The sequence below is a fragment of the Chrysochloris asiatica genome, unplaced genomic scaffold, assembly GCF_000296735.1.
Source record: "Chrysochloris asiatica unplaced genomic scaffold, ChrAsi1.0 scaffold00028, whole genome shotgun sequence".
In the NCBI taxonomy this organism is placed as follows: domain Eukaryota; kingdom Metazoa; phylum Chordata; class Mammalia; order Afrosoricida; family Chrysochloridae; genus Chrysochloris; species Chrysochloris asiatica.
Window position 1 is genome coordinate 12466481 of NW_006408546.1, and position 23091 is coordinate 12489571.

The following is a 23091-nucleotide window of genomic DNA, read 5'->3' on the forward strand; positions in this document are numbered from 1 at the left end:
ACAGACACGCTCAAATGAGATCACCGTTGTTCTGCTCAGGCCCCTCAGCTAAGCAGGGCCACCTCCCCTGAGGAAGACCACTTTTCACTGTCAGGTCACTCCTGGCTATGGATATGTTAGATTCTACCAAATTATAAAATACTCCTCCCGTCGGAACTTCATTCTGTGCATTTACATTGACCCTCCTGCCACTACAGCACTTTTAAGATTCACTCCAAGTCAGAAGGTATCACTATTATCTAAGACTCTCAGAAAATTATTTTTGCCTGTTAACCTGGGTGCTGTATTAAATTACCTCCACCACAATCTTGATGTGTCCTGGTTGGTGGTTCAAACCCACCAACCACTACTCAGGAACCCTATACAGGGTGCCTGTGAATTGAAACTGAGTCTATGGTACTTGACAATAGCAACAACAATACCACAATCCCCTTGGCCCGGTCTAACCTCATTTCTCACTTGTATTACTTCTAACTGGTCTCCTTGCTTCTACTTTCATTGCCTTACAGTTTAGTTTCTATAGAAGACATAGTGGTCCTTTGAAATTTTAAGTCAGACTAATAGACTACATGAGCATCATCTCTACAACCCTGAGATCAGAACTAGATTGTGCTCAGCTGCCAATGAGAGCTACTCTGGAAGGGGTCACATTAGAACATGCTATATAGAGTGGAACAAAACTCAAAATTTTTAAAATTTAAAAAGACCAGGCTTGCTGGTCAGATAGAAACTGATAGAACCCCTGAAACTGTGGTCTTTAGTCATCCTTCAGGTCTGGAAATGAATTTGTTCCCATGGCTCCATTTTAGCCCCATGATGTTGTTGTTATGTGCTGTTGAGTCAGTTCCGACTCATAGCAACCCTATATAGGGTTTCTGAGAAGTGACTGGTAACTGAACTGTAGACCTTTCAGTCCTGTACAATATCCTACAGTGCCACACGTGGACTCCAGCCAAACAGTAGGCAGGTCTGTATGGGGAACAGTAACACTAGTGAGGTAGGCACACCTTATAGTAATCAGCCATCAGAGATCAAAAGTACAGCATTTACCCAAGGACAAAATTCAGAAGAGTTAGAAAAGAAGGAGGACTAGAAAGAAAGTGGCACAAATATTATATTGTATGGATTGCAATCAGTAAGATGTATGAGTTGTTGAGTGGAAAACTGATCTGTTCTGTAAACCTTCATCCAGTTCATAATGTTGTTGTTATTCAGTGCTATCAAGTCAATTCCGATTCATAGTGACCCTGTTTAGGGTTTCCGAGTAGCAAGCAGCTGGTGGGTTTGAACTGCGGACTTCGTGTTTCGCAGTCTAGTGCTGATCCTATAGCACCACACCAGGAGTCCTCAGTTCACAATAACAGTTTGACTAAAGAAAATGTAAGTCTGATCATGTCAGTCCTCTGCTCAGATCTTCCAGTGGTTTCCCATCTCATTAGAATGAATACCAAAGAGTCTCTGTCGAGACACTCCACACATTGCCTTACACTATCATAACCTCTGCTCTCTAGTTTTATCTCCTGTCTCTCTCTCACTTGATAATTTTGCTTCAGCCACATGGCCTCCTCTGTGTTCCTGGAACAGACCACAATCTCTTTGTTCTGCATTTGCCCCAGTCTCTTTGTTCTTCCTGCCCTTGCCTCAGTCTCTTTGTGCTATTAGATAAGCACTAAGGGAGGTCTTTCCTCTGCCTAGTCCTTTATTAGTGAGGCCTTCTCTAATCATCCTTAGTCTTCTCCATCTTTTTTCCCCTCTTCCTCCTCTCTTGGACTCAGAGTGTGGCGCTGTAGGATCAGCACTCAACTGCTAACTACAAGATTAGTGGTTCAAACCCACAAACCGCTCCAAGGAAACCCATTCAGGGTCACTATGAGTCAGAATTGACTTGATGGCACTTAACAATAACGACAATAACAACCTCCTCCCATTGTCCTCTCCATTCCTTTTTCTTGCTTTATTTTTCTTTTTAGTTCTTATCACCATGTGATATTTAATTGTGTTGTTGTGATACTTAATTGTATTGTCCATTTCCCTTTCTATAATACAAATTTCATGAGACCAGGGACTCTACGTATATTTTGCATTGCTCATATATCCTTGGTACCTAGAATAGTGCCTGGCACATAGCAAGAACTTAGTAAATAGTTACTGAGTTATTAAATAAAACTATTCTTGCTTAAGAAGTCTACATTAACTCTGGTTACAGTCTCAAAGGGAACTTTTGGCTACTCTCTTAACTTAGGGCATTGTTAAGTGCATAATTTAGAATCATGAGAATTAGAAAGAGAAACTCAAAAAGATTAGTCTCAGAATTAATAACAAATACCTCAGAGAAAAAGCAAAATTATTTGATCATGTGTCCCTTTTGAATATTATTTAATCTTAATGGCACACAATTAAAAAACAATTAATACATGGTTTGCATGCTATGGTTGTGCATTTATTTCATTTTACAATCAGAGGAAATCACTGACACATAATATGATTCACATATTAGCTTATATTTGGTACATATATAATGAAGAAGCATGATACAACTTCTGTTTTCTATTTATCATTGGAAAAGACTGTTTATTTTTCAGTAAATTATTTTTTCTGCTGTCTTTTAAACTGGAAGGACAGAGTACCATTAAGAAAGCCATTACTACCAAAATAAGATACAGCACCTACTGCCAGCCCATAGTCTCCTTTATTCACAAAGAAGAGTTAACAGTCAGAAATATGCCTCTTCATATTGAAATGTTCTTTTAACAGAATTCATGAAAATGAAAATTGGAAATATCAGCAAGTTATACCCTTGAATACACCATTTTACATCCTGTGCAAAAAAATTGCCAGTGAATAAAAAATTGCTTTTCCAAACTGGCATTTGTGAAAAGAGATGCTCACATGACCTTGAGACTCAAAGAACTATATGGTGCCCATCTACCACTACCAATAGAGTGGGAGAAGAATATGGGACAAAACTCAAAATCATAGGGAAAAAAAAAAAACACCACCAGGCTTACTAATTGGATAGAGGCATGTATAACCCTGAAACTTTGGCCCTTAATCACCCTTCAGGTGATCCACAGTTATTCTGGTGGATCAATTTTCAGCCAAACAATAGATCTAGAAGGGGAGTAGTAACACTACTGAGGTATACACACCTTACTATAATCAGCCATATGAAATCAAAAGGGCAGCATTTACCCAAAGATACAGTTCAGAAGGGTTAGAAAAAATAGAAGGATGGAAATAAGAAACATATGGATGGCATGGTTGTTGTTAAGTGCTGTCAAGTCGGTTCCTATATAGGGTTTCCAAAGAGTGGCTGATAGGTTTGAACTGCTGACCTTGAGGTTCTCCATGCAGTGCTGATCCTACAGTGCCACACTGAGACTCTGAAGAACAAGGAGGGAATTGCAGTTATTAAGGCTAAACAAGATGTGTATGAGTTGTTGAATATAAAATTGATAATCTGCTCTGTAAGTCTCCACCCAATTCATAAGAAAAAATTTTTAAAAAGCAAAGAAAGAGGTGCTCTCATAAGTGTTTTAAATAAGTGATGAGATATAAAATATTTCTTTATGACATTTGCTGCTCGGGTGGTGTCTTAGTGATGAATTCAATATCAGGAGTAGCTTAAGTCTATCTCTTCAGGCTGAAATGCCAGGATTTTTATTATCGATGACAAGGTACTGAGATTTCCCTTTAAAAGTAAGCTATGGTGAAGATTGCTCAACACTAAGGCCTTAATTCTTAATACTGGAAAACTTGCTCTTTGAGAGAGTGGAAAAAACAAAAATCATTACTCGATAATTTTTCTTTTTAAGTCTGAATTCTATAAAAGATCATGAAGAAATATTTTTCAGAACCAGATGTAACCAGCATGGATCAGGATCCATTCACCATTCTGCCAATTGGAAAAGCCAGGCTTCTAGCATAAATGATATCAGAAAAGACTCTGAAACTTGCTCTTGAACATAAAGAAGTTAAAATGACTGGAAGAAATTATGAAATAAAAGAGCTAAACAGAACATTCCAAAGGGTAGCTGAAAGTACTGAAGGGAAAAAAATCAAACCTTGACTTGCAATACTGAAAGATCCTATGGGCAAAATACTGAATGGTGTAGGAAGCATTAAAAGAAGATGGAAGAAATACATAGAGTCACTGTACCAAAAAGAATTGGTCAATGTTCAGCCATTTCAAGGAGTACCATTTGATCAAAACCCAATGATATTGAAGGAAGAAGTCCAAGCTGCATCGAAGACATTTGCAAAAAACAAGGCTCTACAAATTGATGGATACAAATTGAAATATTTCTCCAAACTGATACCATTTCTGGAAACACTCACTTGTCTATGCCAGAAATTTAGAAGCGTGCTACCTGGCCAACCATCTGGAAGAAATCCACATTTGTGCCCATTCCAAAGAAAGGTGACCCAACAGAATGTGGAAATCACCAAACAATATCATTAATATCACATGCAAGTACAATTTTGCTTAAGATAATTCAAAAGTGGTTGCAGCATCACATTGACAGAGAGCTGCCAGAAATTCAAGACAAATTGAAAAAAAAGGATGTGGAACAAGGGATATCACTGATGATGTCAGATGAATATTGACTGAAAGCAGAGGATCCAGAAATATGTTTACCTGTATGCTGTTGACTGTGCAAAGGCATTCAATTGTGGGGATCATGACAAACTATGGATACCATTGACAAGAATGGAAATTCCAGAATACTTTATTGTGCTCATGTGGAATCTGTACATAGACTCAGAGGCAGTCATTTGAACAGAACAAGGGGATACTTCATGGTTTAAATTCTGGAAAGGTTTTGGTAAGAATTTTATCTTTTCACCATATGTATTCAGCCTGTATGCTGAACAGATAATCTGAGAAGCTTGAGTATGATGAAGAACTTCAGGATTGAAGGAAAATTCATTAACAGTCTGCAACATGCAAATGACACTACGTTGCTTGCTGGCAGTAAAGAGGACTTGAAATACTGATCAAGATCAAAGACTACAGCCTTTAGTATGGATTATACCTCAATGTAAAGAAAACTAGACCAATAAATAACATCTTGATAAACAAAAAAGACTGAAATTGTCAAAGACTTCATTTTGCTTGATTCCACAATCAATGCTCACAGAAGCAGCAGTAAAGAAACAAAATAAAGTACTTGCATTAGACAAATTTATTGCAAAAGACATCATTAAAGTGTCCTAGATTAAAGGTGTCACTTTGAGGAATAAAGTGCTCTTGACCCAAGCCATTGCATTTTCTAATCGCTTCATATGCATGTAAAAGTTGAACAATTAATAAGGAAGGCCATTGAAGAATGAATGCATTTGAATTATGGTGTTGGTGAAGAATATTGAAAGTACTGTGGACTGTCGGAAGAATAAACAAATCTGTCTTGGAAGAAGTACAGCCTGAATGCGCTTTAGAAATGACAGTAGTGAAACTTCATTTATTATGTTGTTGTTGTTGTTGTCAGGTGCCATTGAGTCGGAACCGACTCATAGCGACCCCATGCACAGCAGAACGAAACAATGTCCAATCCTGGGCCAACCTCACTACCACTGCCACACTTTCCACCATCAGTGATGCCACCCGGCCAATCCATCTCATTAGGGGTCTTCCTCTCTTTCTCTGACCCTCCATCTTACCCAGCATGACATCCTTCTCCAGCGACTGTTCCCTTCGCACAATATGTCCAAAGTATGAGAGACGAAGCTTAGCCATCTTGGCCTCCAAGGAGCACTCTGGCTGCACTTCTTCCAAAACAGGTATTTTATTATAGTTTGGATATATTGTCAGGAAGGACCATTCCCTCATGAAAGACATCATGCTTGCTAAAGTGGAGGGTCAGTGAAACAGAGGGAGACTCCAACAAGATGGACTGACAGAGTAGCAGAAACATGACCTCAAAAATAAGGATTGTCCTGAGGTCTACCCTCCAATACCTAAGGCAAGACCCTACGGTATTTACGGATACCGCTACCAAGCATACCCATGTCAGCTCACAGGGTGGACCTCAGGTGGAAGACCAAAGAAGGGACACATGGGTTCACCCATCTGCCTCACAGCCTGCTGGACTGCTCTCTGTTGCTGTTGTCTCTGGGACATGCTCACTTGACCAGCGCCGGATCTTCTGTCCTGCCAGTGCTGGCAAGGCCTGTGACAAGTGTGCCTACCCCCATCTCTTCTGGTTGCTATAACGAATGACTAGCTCTCCCAGGCTCTTCTACCTTCAACCCGGTGGGATTCTAGATTAGTGGGGATTGCTGCTGTTTAATTCAGTGACTTCATCTTTTTAAAGGTTTTTAAATGAATGTGCTGAAACCACATTATTTTGGTCAATGGCTTATGAAATATGTATATTTATAATTTTAAGATTATAGTCAAGGTAGTGACAAGATGTAACATACCACTGAATGATTTCTCTGCTAGCACCCTCAACATTTCAATACATTTGTCCAAACCAAAATAAAGAAAAGAAAAAACAATGTGAATGATCACAGATTACTGATAATATTTAAAATTAATAATACATTTAAATGAATATTTGGCATATATTGGATTAAATAAAATATTTAAATTGGAAAAAAAAAAAAGGATTGTGAGAATAGCATAGGACCAGGCACTGTTTCATTCTGTTGTGCATAGGGTCACTATGAGTTGGAACTGACTTGATAGTGCCAAACAACAACAAAAAAAACTTAACATCTGCACTTAAGTTATCTACAGTGAGAAATCTCTTTATATTTGATGAGTTTAATTGATGGACTAGGCAGACATACTACTCAGACCCTCTACAACAAAGATATTGTTGTTAAGTGCTGTTGAATCGTTCTGACTCATAGTGACCCTCTATAGGGTTTCTGAGAAGCAGATGGTAGGTTTGAACTGCTGACCTGTGATTCAAAGTCATGTGCTGATCCTACAGCATCACACCAGGAGTCCTACAAAAAAGATATAAAAAACAAAATAAAACTGACGGCAATGAAATTTCTGGCACCCTGAACTTCAGAAGAAAGGCTAGAGAGGAGGATGGAGTACTTGCTGGGAGGAGACGCTGAACAGTGACATCTAGAGAGAGAGATTGACTGGTGAATGACTGGCCAGACACGGCTCTACCATCTTATCAACAGCTTTGGCAGTGGAGGGAGGCCTAGCAGAACAGATTTGAGCAGGCAACAGAAAAGGTGTGATTTCTCCCTCCACCCCCATGCTCCCATGGTGACCAGCTCCCACCCTCATCCACCCCCAGTCCAAACTGATCTGTAGGAGTTCAGAGCAAGCATGAGGTGAGGACCAGCCACACCACTTTGGTATGCCGCTTTATTGCCTGGATTCATGTGGGCTTAGCTCTAGACCTACATAATGCACAGAGCCACAAAACCAGCATTTAACCAGTCATGCTGCCCCCAGCTTTCTTGTAATCTTAACAGACACTGAAACCAGCTCCATCAAGGACCCCCACATAGATAACACCAGGCCAATAGGAATTCCGTCTATGGCCAGGAACTCTGCTGTCATGTCCTTTCCACAGCTACCTCGTGAGCTCCTTGAATTGCAGGATCCCCCCACCCCAAAGGTTTTTCCCCTCCCAGTCCAGCAACCCCATAAAGCTCTGTAGACAGCAGACAATTTTTGCTCGAAGAAACAAGAAAGATGGCTCAAACAAATGGCCAAGATGGAGAGACGGAAAACGATTCTGAAAAATAATTCAAAAGAATAATAATTAGGTGTCTTCAAAGGATCATAGAAAGATCAAGAAGAGAGCAGAAACCACAATAAAAGCTTTTAAAGAATTCTGGAAAACACTACAAGAACAAACAGACAAAATAAATGCAACTTTTGAAACAATACAAAACCTGTGATTAGAAATTCAGATGATTAATACTAAGATCTCAGAAATGGACAAAGCATTGAAAGAGCAAAGGAGTAGATGAGAAGCACTGGAAGCCCAAATTAGTGAGCTTGAAGAGAAATCTCTCAATACTAGTACGCTAGAATAAACAATAAGAAAAGAGAATGAAAAAATCCAAAGAAAGTCTAAGAGATATGTGGACACCATAAATAGGAACAACTTACGGGTGATTAGAATTCCAGAACGTAAAGAGATAAACACAGAGAAGTTGTCAAAGAGTTGCTCGAAGAAATTTTTCCTAACATCATGAAAGATGAGAAGATAAGCATACAAGAAGCTGAACAAACCCCAAACAGGATAGATCCCAAAGAAAACTACCAAGACATACCATAATCAAACTTTTCAAAATCAAAGAAAAGGAAAGAATCATGAGGGCAACTCAGGAAAAACAAGAAGTTACCAGTAAAATGAGAAACAGTAAGCTCTGATTTCTCAGCAGAAACCATGAAGGCAAGAAAGCAATGGAATAACATATACAAAACTGTCAAAGAAAAAGACTGCCAACCAAGAATCATATAACCCAGCAAAACTGTCCATCAGACATGACCGTGATATTAGAACATTTTCTGATCAACAGAAATTACAGGTATTTGTAATGACCATACCAACTTTACAAAAATGTTAGAGGGTGTACCTTGGCAGACAACAACCTGAGATTACCATACATAACAACACCACCCAGAAATCAATCCAGATATGAAAGTATTTAAAGTAAAACAAGCCTACATAAGACTAAAAATAGGGAACCAGAACAAAAAAATAGGGAAACAGAACAAAAAGAGGTAATAGTGTAGATACAGAACTTCCAAATGACAAGGAAGTCAAGTAGGTTTCAGGGTACAACATATTGTTTTAAACAGGGAAAAAATAAGTTACAGGATAATCTCAAAGAAAAGTAAAAACACCTACATATAAAATATAAAGAGAAAAATAAAAAATACTTAGTAAACATTAACACAAAAGAAATTAAAATAACAAGAAACACACAAACAGCATAAAAAATTACGGGGAACAAAGAATACAGCAGCACAACAACAACAACAGAAAAATGACAATCTGTTCATACCTGTTGATAATTGCACTGAATGTAAATAGATTAAATGTTCCAGTCAAGAGATTTAAAGAGCAAAATGGATAAGTAAACAGGATCCTTCAATATGCTATCTACAAGAGACATATCAAAAAGATGGAGACAGCTTAAATGTACATCAACAGAAGAATGGTTAAACAAACTTTGGTACATACACATAATGGAATACTACAAAACATTGAGGAATGATAAATCTGTGAAACCCCTCACAATGGGGTTGAGCCAAGAGGACATTGTTGTTGTTAAATCCCACCAGGTCAGTTCCAACCCATAGCGACCCTATATTGGACCTTGTGGTTCAAACCAACCTCGCAGTCCAGTACATTATCCCACAGCACCACACCAGGACTCCTCAGAAGGACATTATACTGAGTGAAATTAGTCCATTGCAAAAGGTCAAACGTTGTATTCGACCAAAGTTGTGATAAATAGAAAAGGGTTTTCTTGATAAAAGAAACAATCTGTTATGGCTGAGGGATGGGGCAAGGAGGGTTAGAGGGGAAATTATTCATGAGCTAAAGGGTAAATACATGTTAACATGGGTGACAGGGAAGGCAATATACAACAAGAGGGAAGTTGGCAAAGGAAAGATGAAGACACAGGGAAGAATGCAATCGTTAAAGTGAATAGAGGTAAATGCTGTTAACAGTTGATGTATGGAGCGGATTGCAACAATGTAATGAAGCAGAGTATATCATTTGCTGAATGTAAAACTGATGATCTGCTCTGTGAACCTTCACTCAATTCACTATAAAAAGTTTTAAAAAATAAGTTAATCATTGATGACTCTGCATTCAATTCACTCAATTGGTAGAAACTGTCTGACAGAGCCCCCAAATACTTACTTCCATTCCTGGTAACCTATACTTGTGAGTTCTTCAATTTAATAGCTATAAAGAAGCAAGTATTCAGCCTGTTAATCAAGTTGACTAGAAATCCCTTGGTGAACAATTGCTAAATTTCTTTGCTCTCACTGGTAGAAAATAGTTATTGCTATTATTGATTTTAAACTTTTTTTACTATCTTCTAAACTAAATTTAAATTTAATATAATTTATCTCACTAAAAGTATTAGATCAAGAGTTAGGGGGAAAAAAAAATCAAGTGTAATTAACATAGAACATACTCTTACCACTAGATGGTGCCTCCACCTCGATAAACAAAAATGCTGAATCAGTAATGTGGAACCCCCACAAATTAGCTGATGAAGTGGGGCCATTGAATAAGGAGATTTAGGCTTTGGAAAAATGGAATACAGGTGCATCTTTTTGTAGTCTAGATAAGTAGGTAAGAAGAGACTAATAGGAAATGACTAAGTCAAGCTGTGTACCAATCTTCATTATGTCAAAAAGGACACAAAAGGAAGCTAAGAATAAGTACAGAAATAAAGTTTTATCATTTTAAATGTAACACATTACTTACATAGATAATATAAAATATGTTGCTATTGTTATTGTTGTGTCATCAACTTGATTGTGACTCATAACAACCTCATATGGGGTTTCCGAGAACAGCTGGTTGCTGTGTATCGTCAACCTTGTGGTTAGCGGTCTAGTACTTAATTCTACAGTACATTTTGGGGCTCAACATAAAATTTGTTGTTGTTGTTGTTGTCCAGTTACATAGAGTCGGTTCCAACTCATAGCAATCCTGTATAGTGTTTGAACCACCAATCTTCCAGTTCAAACTTAACCTTATGATCCAGTACTTACCCTATAGTACCACACCAACTCCAATGTAAAATATAGAAGTGTAAAATTTTAGATAGAGTGGGAGAGAGGGGAAAAATGATTCACTACTAAGGGACATTGAGTTTCTGTTAATGACAGTGTAATCATTTGTAAAAACAGCAGTGGTTGCACAACATGAATGTGTTCAACATCACTGAATTGTACATGTAAAAATAGTTGAATTGCAAGGTTTTTGTTATATATATTTTTAACACAATAAAAATTTATTTAGATAGGAAAACTCAAATTTTAAGATACATTTAATTTCAAAAGCAAGAAGTATGAACAAAGTCTAATAATGCCCAAGAAATAATAACTTGGTACAATATTACATACTGAAATTGCTACTGGTGCTACTATTAATTTGGCAAATGTTTCTTACCAGCTTACTGAACACTAAGGTTAAAAACTAGGCAAGATGGTAGCTCTCACACAACTAGTCACAAGGTTTGTAAATATAGTTACATTTCCCTCTTTTTCTGCACATTTTATATGCTTTCTGTCTATAAACCATAGACAGAAATACTGACATAGGTGAAATTTTAGTTAGAGACCTTCTTTAAGTTGGCATCATCTGCTCTTTGAGAACAAAAAAGAAGAAAAGACATTTGGACATCTTTTCAAAGAGTGAACTTAATAAGGGACTGAACTGCTATTCTGTTTCTAAATTCTTCATCCAAGAGAGTGATTCTCCAACAAAAAAAAAAGGGGAAACTAGCATCAGGTTGGAGGTCCAGTCTTCTGCTGACCTTCTTTATCCACCCTGTCCTTGGCACTAGCTCCTTCTGATCCTTCAGATTCTACCTGCAGTACTCTATTCCTCGGGACTCTAATAAAGTTAATTGTCAGCTAGCTATGAATCCACTTCACACTCTGTATCACAAAGCTAGCATGAAAATCATTACACAGTGTTCAAACCTAATTAATTGTCAAGCAATTATTGACCAGCGGATATATGTAAGGCGCCATATCTGGCACTGGATTGCAAGTCAGCTGAGACTTGGTTTCTTTGAGTTTGGAGTTTCTTTGAAACTTGGTTTCATTCTACATTCATTCATGTAGAATGTAGCAAGAAGAAGGAAGAGCTGACGGAGGCTCCAGATGCAGTGAGAGCAGACACCAGGGCTCCACCCAAGTCCCTCTTCTGAGGCTTCCCTAGCAGTGTGCCTTCAGGGAGATTCTAGAGGATCAGAAGGAGTTAGTGCTCTTAGCAGGTGTGGGCAGTTCAAAGCAGCAAAACTCTGGGCCTTCATACTGATGCTTGTTCTTCTCATTCTAGTTAAGAATCACCCTCTTTGCTAAAGAAGCCGGAAGCAGAATAGTAGTTTACTCCCTTATTAGGTGCACTCTTTGGAAACATGCTCAGCATCCTCCTATATTAGTTCTCCTTGCACCCACATCCCTTTTTTTTTAAAGTTCTAACCTCTTCCATGACAAAAACCACCAAGAATACAGGATTTCTATGTTAGAGTTTCAAAATTATAGCCAAAACACCAAAAACACTGCTTAAATTACTGTTTGCTGCTGCTGCTTTTTTAGAGAAAAAATTAATAAATCCAAGGGAAATTAATTGCCTCAGTGTAAATGATTAAGAATGCATTGTGGCATCTAACCTCGAAGAATGCAGCTTCTCCAGTCCTTCCACAAACCACAGCACACCAGCCCCTAGTCTCAGGCACATTGTTCCCCATCCTCTCCTTGCTAATCATATCCAGGGTCTCTTCAGAGTCTCACTTCTCTAAATTCATTCAAATATTAGCCAATAAAGGTATTCATGGCCAAAAATGGGCTCAGGATTTGCACTACCCTAGATGTATATGAGTTCCCATAGAAAGATCTGGAAGACCAGAACTCTTCAAGACAGCATAGAGTTATACTGACAAGAACAGTGCCCTCTTGAATTTTTCTACGTAGGCAGCTATCCTGACTGATTGCTTATTACACCAACCCAACAGATAGGTTCTACCTCATTTGTCCTCCCAAACCATTAAGCCCAATAAATGCTACATAACTTAGCCCTCACTATATAAAATGAGAGGTAAACCGTAGGTGGTTGGGAATGCATATTTGTGAGCAGAGAATATTTTTTTATGCTCTGAAGTACATTGGCAGATTCAAAATATTATAAAGGTAGATTAAAAAATGTACTGTACATTTTTTATAAGTGTTAATTACACTTGATATAATCAATCAGTCAAAACTTAGCTTGGTTCAGTTTACTTTCAAAAGATGTCCTTTAACATTTTTATTTGTTTTCTTTTCTTTCTGGAACCAGGTTATTCAGAGAATATTCTACACAGTCAACAGATCATGGAGTGGAAAAATCACTTCAACAGAGATAAGAAAAAGCAACTTTTTGCAAGTATGGCTTTCATTGGAATTCAGATATAATGAGCAGTTTAAATAATATTCTTATTTTCTTCATTTAACAAATAATTGCACGATCACTATTTGCAAAGCACTGTCAGTAATTTCAGTGATTGGATGTTACCGAAAGGACTCTGGGATTTGTTGTAGGGACAAAGACGAGTAATAAGTCATGCACTGTGGAGAAAAGGAAAAGCCACACGTGACTTTAGAAACTCCACAGAGATGTATGAAGTGTGCAGAGGAGGCTTCACAGAAGAACCGCCTGTGACTTTGGTGCTAGGACCTGTGGAGAGTTACCATGATAAATTAGAAGAAAGGGGGATTCCAGATAGAGGAAGCAGCATAAATAGAACTCTGTGAGCAGAGTGATACAGATGAGGCCTGAACGGCAATCTACTTGGGACTAGGTTGAAAAGGCCGTATAGAAGAAATGTGCTGATAAATTTCATTGATCCTTTTAGCAGTGACTTTTTATCCAGCTCCTGTTGAGGGCGAAACACCACATTCCTTTTAAGAAGGAATAAATTTTATTAAATTATTTTATTTTATCAAATGATAGAAATTAGCTTCTTCTCCGAGAAAACACCAAATGGCAGATGGTGCCGGTGCAGCGGGAGGGCCCAGAGGTCCCAGAGGCCCTGGGGGCCCAGAGGCAGGAGCTCTCGGTGGCTTCCTTGGAGGCTTCCGCAGTGGTCTGCAGGGCCTGGGTTGCAGCCATGGTAGGGGCTGTGGCGGAGGCCACAGTGCTCGTGGAGGCAAAGCCGAGGACAAGGAGTGGCTCCCTGTCACCAAGCTGGGTCATCTGGTCAAGAACATGAAGATCAAGTCCCTGGAGGAGATTTATCTTTTCTCCCTGCCAGTCAAGGAGTCTGAAATCATTCACTTCTTTCTGGGAATGGCCCTCAAGGACGAGGTTTTGAAGATCATGCCTGTGCAGAAACAGACGCACACTGGCCAGCGGACCAGGTGGCTTTTGTAGCCATTGGGGACTACAATGGTCATGTCAACCTAGACATCAAGTGTTCCAAGGAGGTGGCCACAGCCATTCGCGGGGCCATTATCTTGGCCAAGCTGTCCATCATCCCCATGCAGAGAGGCTACTGGGGTAACAAAAGTGGCAAACCCCACACAGTTCCTTGCAAGGTGACGCACCGGTGTGGCTCTGTCCTGATGCGTCTCATCCCTCGCCCAGAGGCACTGGCATTGTCTCAGCCCCTGTGCCCAAGAAGCTGCTGCTGATGGCTGGTATTGATTGTTATACCTTGGCCAGAGGCTGCACTGCCACCCTGGGCAACTTTGCCAAGGCCACCTTTGATGCCATCTCCAAGACCTACAGCTTTCTCACCCCTGACCTCTGGAAAGAGACTGTGTTCACAAATTCTCCCTACCAGGAGTTTACTGATCACCTTGTGAAGACCAGAGTCTCTGTGCAGAGGACCCAGGCTCCAGCTGTGGCAACCACATAAGAGGCTTTGATGAAAGAGAAATAAAAGTGAATTCAGCCTGAAAAAAAAAAAAAAATGCAAGAAATTAGAAAGTATTGACCACTAGTGGGAGCCTTTTACTGAAGTCACTTTCATGCCTGATTAAGTGTGTATTATCCTAGAGAAAGTAGAAGTATTTATGCTTAAATGGAAATTAAATCTGTATTTTAAATGAATAATACTAAATGAAGTTTAGGCTAGTAATGCAAGTTTATTTTTTCCTGTCTTCATCTGCGACAGACAAGGTAATAAAGACACAGTCCATGGTGGACATATACAACCATTTTTTATTCTAAAATGAAGTCATCTTTGCAGTCATCATTACTAGTGATTGAACACCTGATGCCTGCTTGGTCTCTCAAGTAGACATGGTTTGGGCTAAGATAGTAATTTAATCATAGAATTTAATTGGGAAATTTCGTCCCATAACACCTTAAGAATGCTAATAATAACCCCTTGCATCCCTAAAACACATTATAGTTTGTAGATTCTGAATCATTATTATTGTCTATATTATTTTTTCTGATGATTGAATTTGAGGCCCAAATATGGGTGAATGACTTGTAGAAGATCACACAGCAAGGACTGAAGTAGTGTTCTGCTTCTTAGAGCACAATTTATTTTCTTTTCCTTTTTCATTTCTATCCCTCTCTTTAGTCTCCCATCCTAGTATGTAAATACATACTCACAAAATATTCAAATGATATGAACACGTCGTGAGTGATAAGCCGAAGTCTCTGTTTTTCTCCCCATTCTACTGTTTCGTTCCTATCCCCAGAGAGAACTACAATATCTGTTTTTATCTCCTTATATATATAGACATGGAGTTTTGGTTTATATTTTTGTTATTGAGGATTTTTGTTTGTTTGGGGTCCTACTTTATTGTTTACATGCTTTGGTTTTTACTTAACAATGCATAGTTTCTATTGCAATCATATAAAGCTATCTCATTTTTTAAACTATTATGTAATATTCCATTGTATTACTTACTATAGCTAATTACTTATTCCTTTATTGATGGATGTTCAAGTCATTTTAAGATTTCCCCTGTTAATTACACTAATGAACTGAACATCCTTGTACTTTCTTCTTGTGTGTATATGAATAAGATTGTTTCTAGAATAGACAACAGGAGGGACGATCTGGATCAAATTGTGTGTGCATTTTTTAGTGTGATAGGTCCTGCCAAGTTACCTTCCTGAAAGTTTATACTAATTCATACTTCTATTTATTTACGTCCTTAACCAACAGCAGCAGTTATCCATAATTTTCATTTTGTGATAATCCATTGAGTGTCTCAGGTTATGTCTTAATGGAAATATCCTGCTTTACATGGTTTAAAGTTCATTTTATAAAACTGAAAATTACAAGGAAGTTGGAAAAACCATATTGTACAACCCTCATACAACTGATAGCATAGTGTGTTACTTGTTGGACTGCTAATCACAAAGTCAATGGTTCAAGCCACTCCATGAGAGGAAAATGAGGCTGGCTACTCAAGGTCAGTGTGAACCACAAGGTCTGGCTCAAACTCACCAGCCACTCCTCGGAAACCCTATATAGGGTTGCTGTGGGTTAGAATGAATTCACCAGCACTTTAGCAACAATATGTTGTTGTTACGTGCCATTGAGTCGATTCTGACCCCTAGCAACAATATAGTGACTACCATTTTTGCATGTATTCTAGTTTCCTTAATAGGCAAACATGGATTTTAGGTTTTTACCATAAGTGTACCATCTTATCTCCTATATTTTTATATTTAGCCACATCATGATTTTTCTGTTTCTGTATAGACGTTATAATTTTTACTGGCTGTAAAGTATTCCATTGAATGTTTTACATAATTTAGTAATTTATGTTGTTTGCAATTTGCAAAGCATTTTGGTTTCCCAGGGTTTTCATTTTTTATCAGAGTAATAAATTTGCATTGTGAAGTAGACCTTTTTGCCCCTTAGGATGCTTTTCACCTTGAATTTTATTTTATTTTCTATTAATATTGGCATATGTTTTATTTTGTTGTTATTTGGCTGGCACATTCTTGCCCATCTTTTTCTTTTTTTAATCTGCTGTTGAGGCTTATCTCCTTTATACAGCGTATCTCTAGGTCTGTCTTGGGGGTTCAGTTTTTATACTCTATCTGAAAGTTTTAATAGGGAGATTTAACTCATTTACTTTTATTGTCCTTATTGATGTATCTGATCTTATTTCTATCATCTTGTTTTGTTTCTTTCTATTCCCCAAACTACTTTTATAAGCCCTGGTATGGCACTGTAAGATAAACACTAGACTGTTAACCACAAGGTCAGTAGTTCAAACCTTATATAGCATCCCTCGATGGCACACAAAAGCTACTTATAGTGTCTTTTTCTTTCTGAATCTTACATTTATGAAAATGCCTTCTTTAATCTGCCTACTTATATGATAATTTGGCTGATTATAGAATTCTAGTTCACAGTCATTGATTCTGGTATACAGTGGGTTAGGGAAGATTCAGGTTTGCTTCTAGTTCAGGGCACTGTGGCTCTGCCCTCTGTGCTTCTGTGCCAGGCCATCATGCAGCATCAGTCATATATATAATATGCCTGCCCAACTTTTATAGTAAACTTGATTTCATTACAGAACCACACCTTATATGATAATGCTTATTCTTCACAAAAAATGCCCATATAAGTGAAAAGTCAAATGCAGGGTTAGTTTATGACCATGAAATTTAGCCTGTTATCTGATTGTTCTGTGCTTGCGAGTCAGTAGAATGTTGACAGGCTGCAGTCCCTTTCGTGATAGTCCTTCCCTCTTCTGTGGGGGATCCTCCACAGAATAATCCCCTGCTATGTATATTCTGGTGGTGGTACTTGGTGGTTGTGTGCCAGTGAGTCATTTCTGACCCATAGCAAACCTGTATAGAGTTTTCAAAGCTGTAAATCTTTACGAGAACACAAAACCTCATCTTTCTCCTGCGGAATGACCAATAGATTTGAACTGCTGACCTTGTGATTAATGGCTCAGTTTATAACCCACTACACTACCAGGGCTCATGTTGTTATTGTTGTTATGTGCCGTGGAGTCGGCTCCCACTCATAGAGACCCTGTACAGGGTTTCTAAGGCTGTAAATCTTTACAGGAGCGGAAAGCCTCATCTTTCTTCTGTGGAACAGCTGGTAGTTTCGAACTGCTGACTGTGAGATTAACAGCCTGATTCATAACCACTACACTACCAGAGCTCCTTTATACATATTTTGTTGTTGTTGTTGTTATGTGCCATGGTTTATAGAGCTCAATAAATGCTTGCTGACTGATCGGTTTATTAAATAGGCTGCTTATTAAAATTCCTGGCTTGGTATCAAAAATTAAACTTTTAATTCCCTTACAAAATTTTTTGGTAGATACTATACAGTGGCCAAAGCTTTTTTTCATAATTTTACAATGAATTAATTCTTTTCTTCATACCATTTCAGACTCTAGCCCTTCTGGAAGAGGAAGAAGATATAAACCAAATTACAGATTACTTCTCCTATGAACATTTCTATGTTATTTATTGTAAGTTCTGGGAATTAGATAGTGATCATGATCTCTACATCAGCCAGACTGATCTATCTCGATACAATGATCAGGGTGAGTAATTCTTTTGATGTTATGACTTGATCATTTTGAAGAAAGCAGAAAGTATGTAAATTGCCCCTCTCATTATGGAGAATTCCAGTCTCTCAATTTCTGTGTTTAATTAAGTCCCCTCTACCAGGACAAGAATTTTTTGAGTGAGGATAAGCTAATTTAATTTTTTCTTATTTAAAAGCCAGGTGTCAGAGGGGTTTGGGGCTAAGTAAGAATTTACAGTCTTAGTTTTCAAAAGGGTTAAGTCTGTATATTGACATACGTTTCCTGATCATGAAATCAGTGATACCCATAACTGTGCATATACATGAATGTACACATGCCTTTAGAAATGTTCACATTTAACACCATTTTGATATAAAGCCAAGGATGAGACTACTGTTTCTAACTTAATTTTTATTCTCACAAACTTTCTTTTTGGAATTTATTTCTAGAAAAGTTATTTTCTCTGCACATGAATTTTGTATGCTTTCTTTTGTCATAAAACAAAAATTACATATCACTTGCTATTTCCTTTTTTGCTTCATTTTTGCTTGCTATAAACTTAGAACTTATTACCTTGCATATTTCATGTTATTAGCTAAGTAATAAGATACATAATAGGATTAGTCAAAAAGTACTGTTTTCTAGGGCTCCAGTTTATACATGCGCAGGTTTATACCAAACAAAACATGTTTAAATGGCTCCGTAATTAGTGCATGACTGCAAACAAGTTCTCTCAGTAATATACTTGTCTTAGTATCTTTAAGGTGCCTTAAAAAAAAAAAAGGTTCAGTCAAACAGGACTTCTGAGGGGATCTGAGTGAAATTCAAGGCAGAGAGGTCAACTCAGAAGGCTATGCCAGCTGGTTGGGTGTTTTCGTTTTTTTTTGTTTTTTTTTTAAAAAAAAGGTGTTCCAAAGGAGTAATCTTGGTAGATTTTCTCAAAGGACACAGAACAGTCATAGGGCCTTATTAGAAAGGAGTTTTCAGAAAATTGAAAACTGCATTGATGAGAAAATGACCTCAAAAACTGCACCAAGGAATTTTTTTCCCGTTACAACAATGAATCTCTCTTTCAAGGGTAGCAAGCACTGTCCTAAGAAAACTTCATTGGAAAACCTTACCCCATCCACTTTACAGCCCTGGTCTCGCTCCTTTAAACATGTTTTTGTTCCCAGAACTCAAAAAGCAATTCAAAGGAACATGATTTGAGTCCTTTGAGGATGCCAAAACTGCTGTTTTGATGTGGAATCATTTGAAGAATACAGAATTCTTCAGGAAAGGTTTAGAGAGATGGATTTATCATCTTCAGAAGTGTGTAGACTTAGATGGAACCTGTGTCAAGAAACGGCTTCACATTTTGATATTTTTAATACAGCTTTCTGTGATTTTTTTTGTAGCCTTTTTTTGACTTGCCTTTGTAGATTCTTTTCTCTCATAAAGTTGTCTCTCCTCTACCTGTAAGCTTCTTCTCAGACTTGATTTTTTAGTCAAACTTTTAACCTTTTAGATACAGCAGAGTACAAATAATAAATCAATGTTGAATTTTGCTTTTGGTATGTCTGTAACTAATGGCAAGTATCTTAAGAAGATACTCATAGTGGTATTTATTTATTAATCAGCTTTATTAGCTGTGCACTTCCCATTACCAGTGAACAGACATCAATATAATGAGAGCCAGCCTCTAGAAGTCATACACGACTCTCTGAGCTCTAACGTGTTCTCCCTTTGAATGACATAACTGTAGTTCTCATAATCCAAAAAACAAACCCACTACCATCAGATCAATTCTGACTTACAGCAACACTTTAAGGCAAAGTAGAACTGCCCTATAGTATTCCCAAACTGTAAAAATCAGACTGCCACATCTTTCTCCTGTGGAGACACTGGTGGTTTTGAACCATCAACCTTTTAGTTAGCATCCAAGCTCTTTAATTATGGCACCACCAGAGCGCCTTCATAGTTCTCATGTTCTTGTTGGCATGCAGTGCAGTCACCAACTCATAGCAGCCCTGAGAGGAACTACTCGTGGGTTTGAATCACTGACCTTGTGGTTAAGAGTCCATTGTGTATCCTACAGCACCACCTAGATTCCCAAAACATTGTATTTACATACATACCAGTTACCCTTGAGTTAATCTGATTATGACTTACGATGACCCATGTGTACAGAGTAGAAATTTTCAGTCAGTTTTCTGTTTTGGAAACAGATCACCTCATTATTAGTATATTGATTGGATAAAGTCCAGAAAAGTAGGTATCTAGGTCTGGATAATGAAACTCTTGTACATAATTACCCACCCACCAACCTGTCCTTAATATATACGACCAAATGTGCTGTGATCTTCAATTTTTGGAGACTTTTGGCAGTTCCAATCCACCAACCACTCGTTGAAACCATATACAGGTTTGATATGAGTTGGAATCAACTCAACAGCACTTAATAACACCAAAACCCTCTTTTTATGCGTTCAGATGATTTTAGTTTAGCATTCAATATTCATTCCTTTCCTATACTACTCTTTTTTTTTCTACTTCATGCAAATTATTAACTCCATAAACCAGTGCTCAACAAAACCTAAAAGGCCCATTTGTAGCCAGACTTCACTCTGTGTCAGGCTTTGGTATGTGCCTGAATGTGGCTGTACTGACACAGCACTGGCTTTCTCCAGCCAAACTAATTTACCTTTTTGTTGACCATATTTCACAGGAGCCCTGGTGGCACTGTGGTTTAGCACTTGGCTGCTAACTAAAAGGTCAGTGACTCAAACCACCAGCCAATTGTGGGAGACAGATGTGACGGTCTGCTTCTGTAAAGATTTACTGTTAAGTTTTGACCCATAGTGACCCTATATAGGGTTTCCAAGGAGCAGCTAGCGAACTTGAACCACCGACCTGTGGTTCAAAGCAACTTTGGCCTTGGAAATCATATGGGGCAGTTCTACTCTGCTCTGTAGGCTACATATCAGCTAGGATCACTCAAAGGCAATGGGAGTGGGTACCTAACTCTATGTAGAAGAGCCTAGATGCTAATGGCTACTAACTTTATAATGACTTGATCCATGGTCCTAAAATCTCTGTGTGCATCTGTTGCTGAGGCTACTTCTTCTTAAAACTACAAATCCCTGCCTTTACCCCTGCCCTAGATCTGACCTCCCAAGACATCTCCTTTTTTTATTTTTAAAATGAATGCCTTTTGTTATTCTGAGCTCACAGTGAATATACCTATACTGCTATAGAGTCTCAAGAATCTATCATCACTAGTCCCTGTCATCAAAAAGCTATATATGATTTTAAAATATGGACTCCTGGTATGGTGCTTCAGGATCAGCATTGATCTGTGAACCACTAGGTTAGCAGTTCAAACCCACCAGCTGCTCCTTGGAGACCCTACACAGGGTCCTATGGGTCGGAATCGATTTGATGGCACTTAACAGCAACAGTATTAAAATATAATTGCTTCTCTTTCTTAACATAACTTACCTAAGGGATTTGTAAATCTTAAGTAAGTTTTAGGGTTTTATTTATTATACCCTTGACCTTTATAGAATGAAAGTTAGTTTATGGTATACTTACTTATCTTTTATAAAATTCTGCTTGAAAGCATTGCCCATTTTTTCACTCAAAGTCTCTTATAGGAACTACACAATCAGTCCCCCCTTATATTTAAAGCTAGGATACAATTCATCATGTTTGGAGGAATTTCTGTTCTTGTTCTTATTGGATAACAAGATTAATATAAATCCTATTTATTTTCTTCTGAGTTGTCAGGATGTTTAGACGTTAGTGCTTAACTATACTAATACAATCCAAATATCAGCCATATATGTTTGCCTATGTTTTTAGTTTTAAATATATGTGATATGGACTCCTGGTGTGATGCTGTAGGATAAATACTGGACTTTGAAACGTAAGGTTGGAGATTCTAACCCACCAGATGCTCCTTGGAAACCCTGTACAGGGTCACTGTGAGTCGGAATCAACTCAGCAACACTTAACGTCAACAACAATATACGTGATATACACAAGGAGAGCTTCAAAAGTTTGTGGGAAAGTTCCATTATCTTTTAATTCCATTTTTCTCCAAACGTTTTGAAGTCCCCTTATACATACATGCATATATCTCCACCTCAAATTCTTACTTACAAAAAGTGTAAATTATACATATGCAAAAATTTGACTATTAGTTTTTATCATAGAAAATTGTTGTGGCTTAGCATGTAAATACTGAGAATAAATTTGCCAAAAGTATTGCCTTTGTGAAACATGTTTCTAATAGTTCTCTAATTTCTTTATTTAGCTTCATCAAACAGGATTATTGAAAGGATATTCTGTGGAGCAGTAACAAGGTAAGACAAAGCTTCTGAGTTTTAAAATAATTAATATTGTAACAATTTCATTTTTAACAAGGCTTCTTCCATAATTTGACAGCACTTTTGGTTCTACTCTTGCAAAGGTTTGTGCCTCAGAAACCCTGTACAGTGCCACTATTAGTCAGAACCAACTCAATAACCCTTAACAGCAACACTGGGTCACATAATACCTACAAAAAATACAGTTATATCTTAATACAGGACAGTGATTCTTTAAGATGGGTATTAGTCCTATGTTGTTGTTATGTGCCGTCCAGCCAGTTCTGACTCATAGTGACCCTTTATAGTGTTTCCAAGGATCAGCTGATGGGTTTGAACCACCAACTTGTGGTTAGCAGTCCAGTGCTGATCCAACAGCACCACACCAGGACTCCAAAAAGAAGACAGTGGATGACATTGTTATCTAAATATAATTAACAGTATTTGGTCCTAATGATTATTTGCATTCAAATTAGAAACCAGATTTATTCTTTTCACATTTTCAAATGCCTCAGGTTTCTCCCTTTAAGCCTTTGAAAACAA

The 23091-nt window shown here is 37.9% G+C and overlaps 1 protein-coding gene and 1 pseudogene across 2 annotated transcripts in view; both read left to right on the forward strand.

Moving 5' to 3' along the window:
* PPP2R3A (protein phosphatase 2, regulatory subunit B'', alpha) overlaps nt 1-23091 on the forward strand; it is a 200300-nt gene that overhangs the window by 103243 nt on the left and 73966 nt on the right. For both annotated transcript variants that reach the window (XM_006846599.1, XM_006846600.1), the window contains exons 6-8: nt 13023-13109; nt 18058-18214; nt 22497-22545. In XM_006846599.1, coding sequence (XP_006846662.1) covers nt 13023-13109; nt 18058-18214; nt 22497-22545 — 293 coding nt within the window. The remainder of the gene's footprint in view (nt 1-13022; nt 13110-18057; nt 18215-22496; nt 22546-23091) is intronic.
* Nucleotides 13707-14583, forward strand: LOC102838676 (annotated as a pseudogene).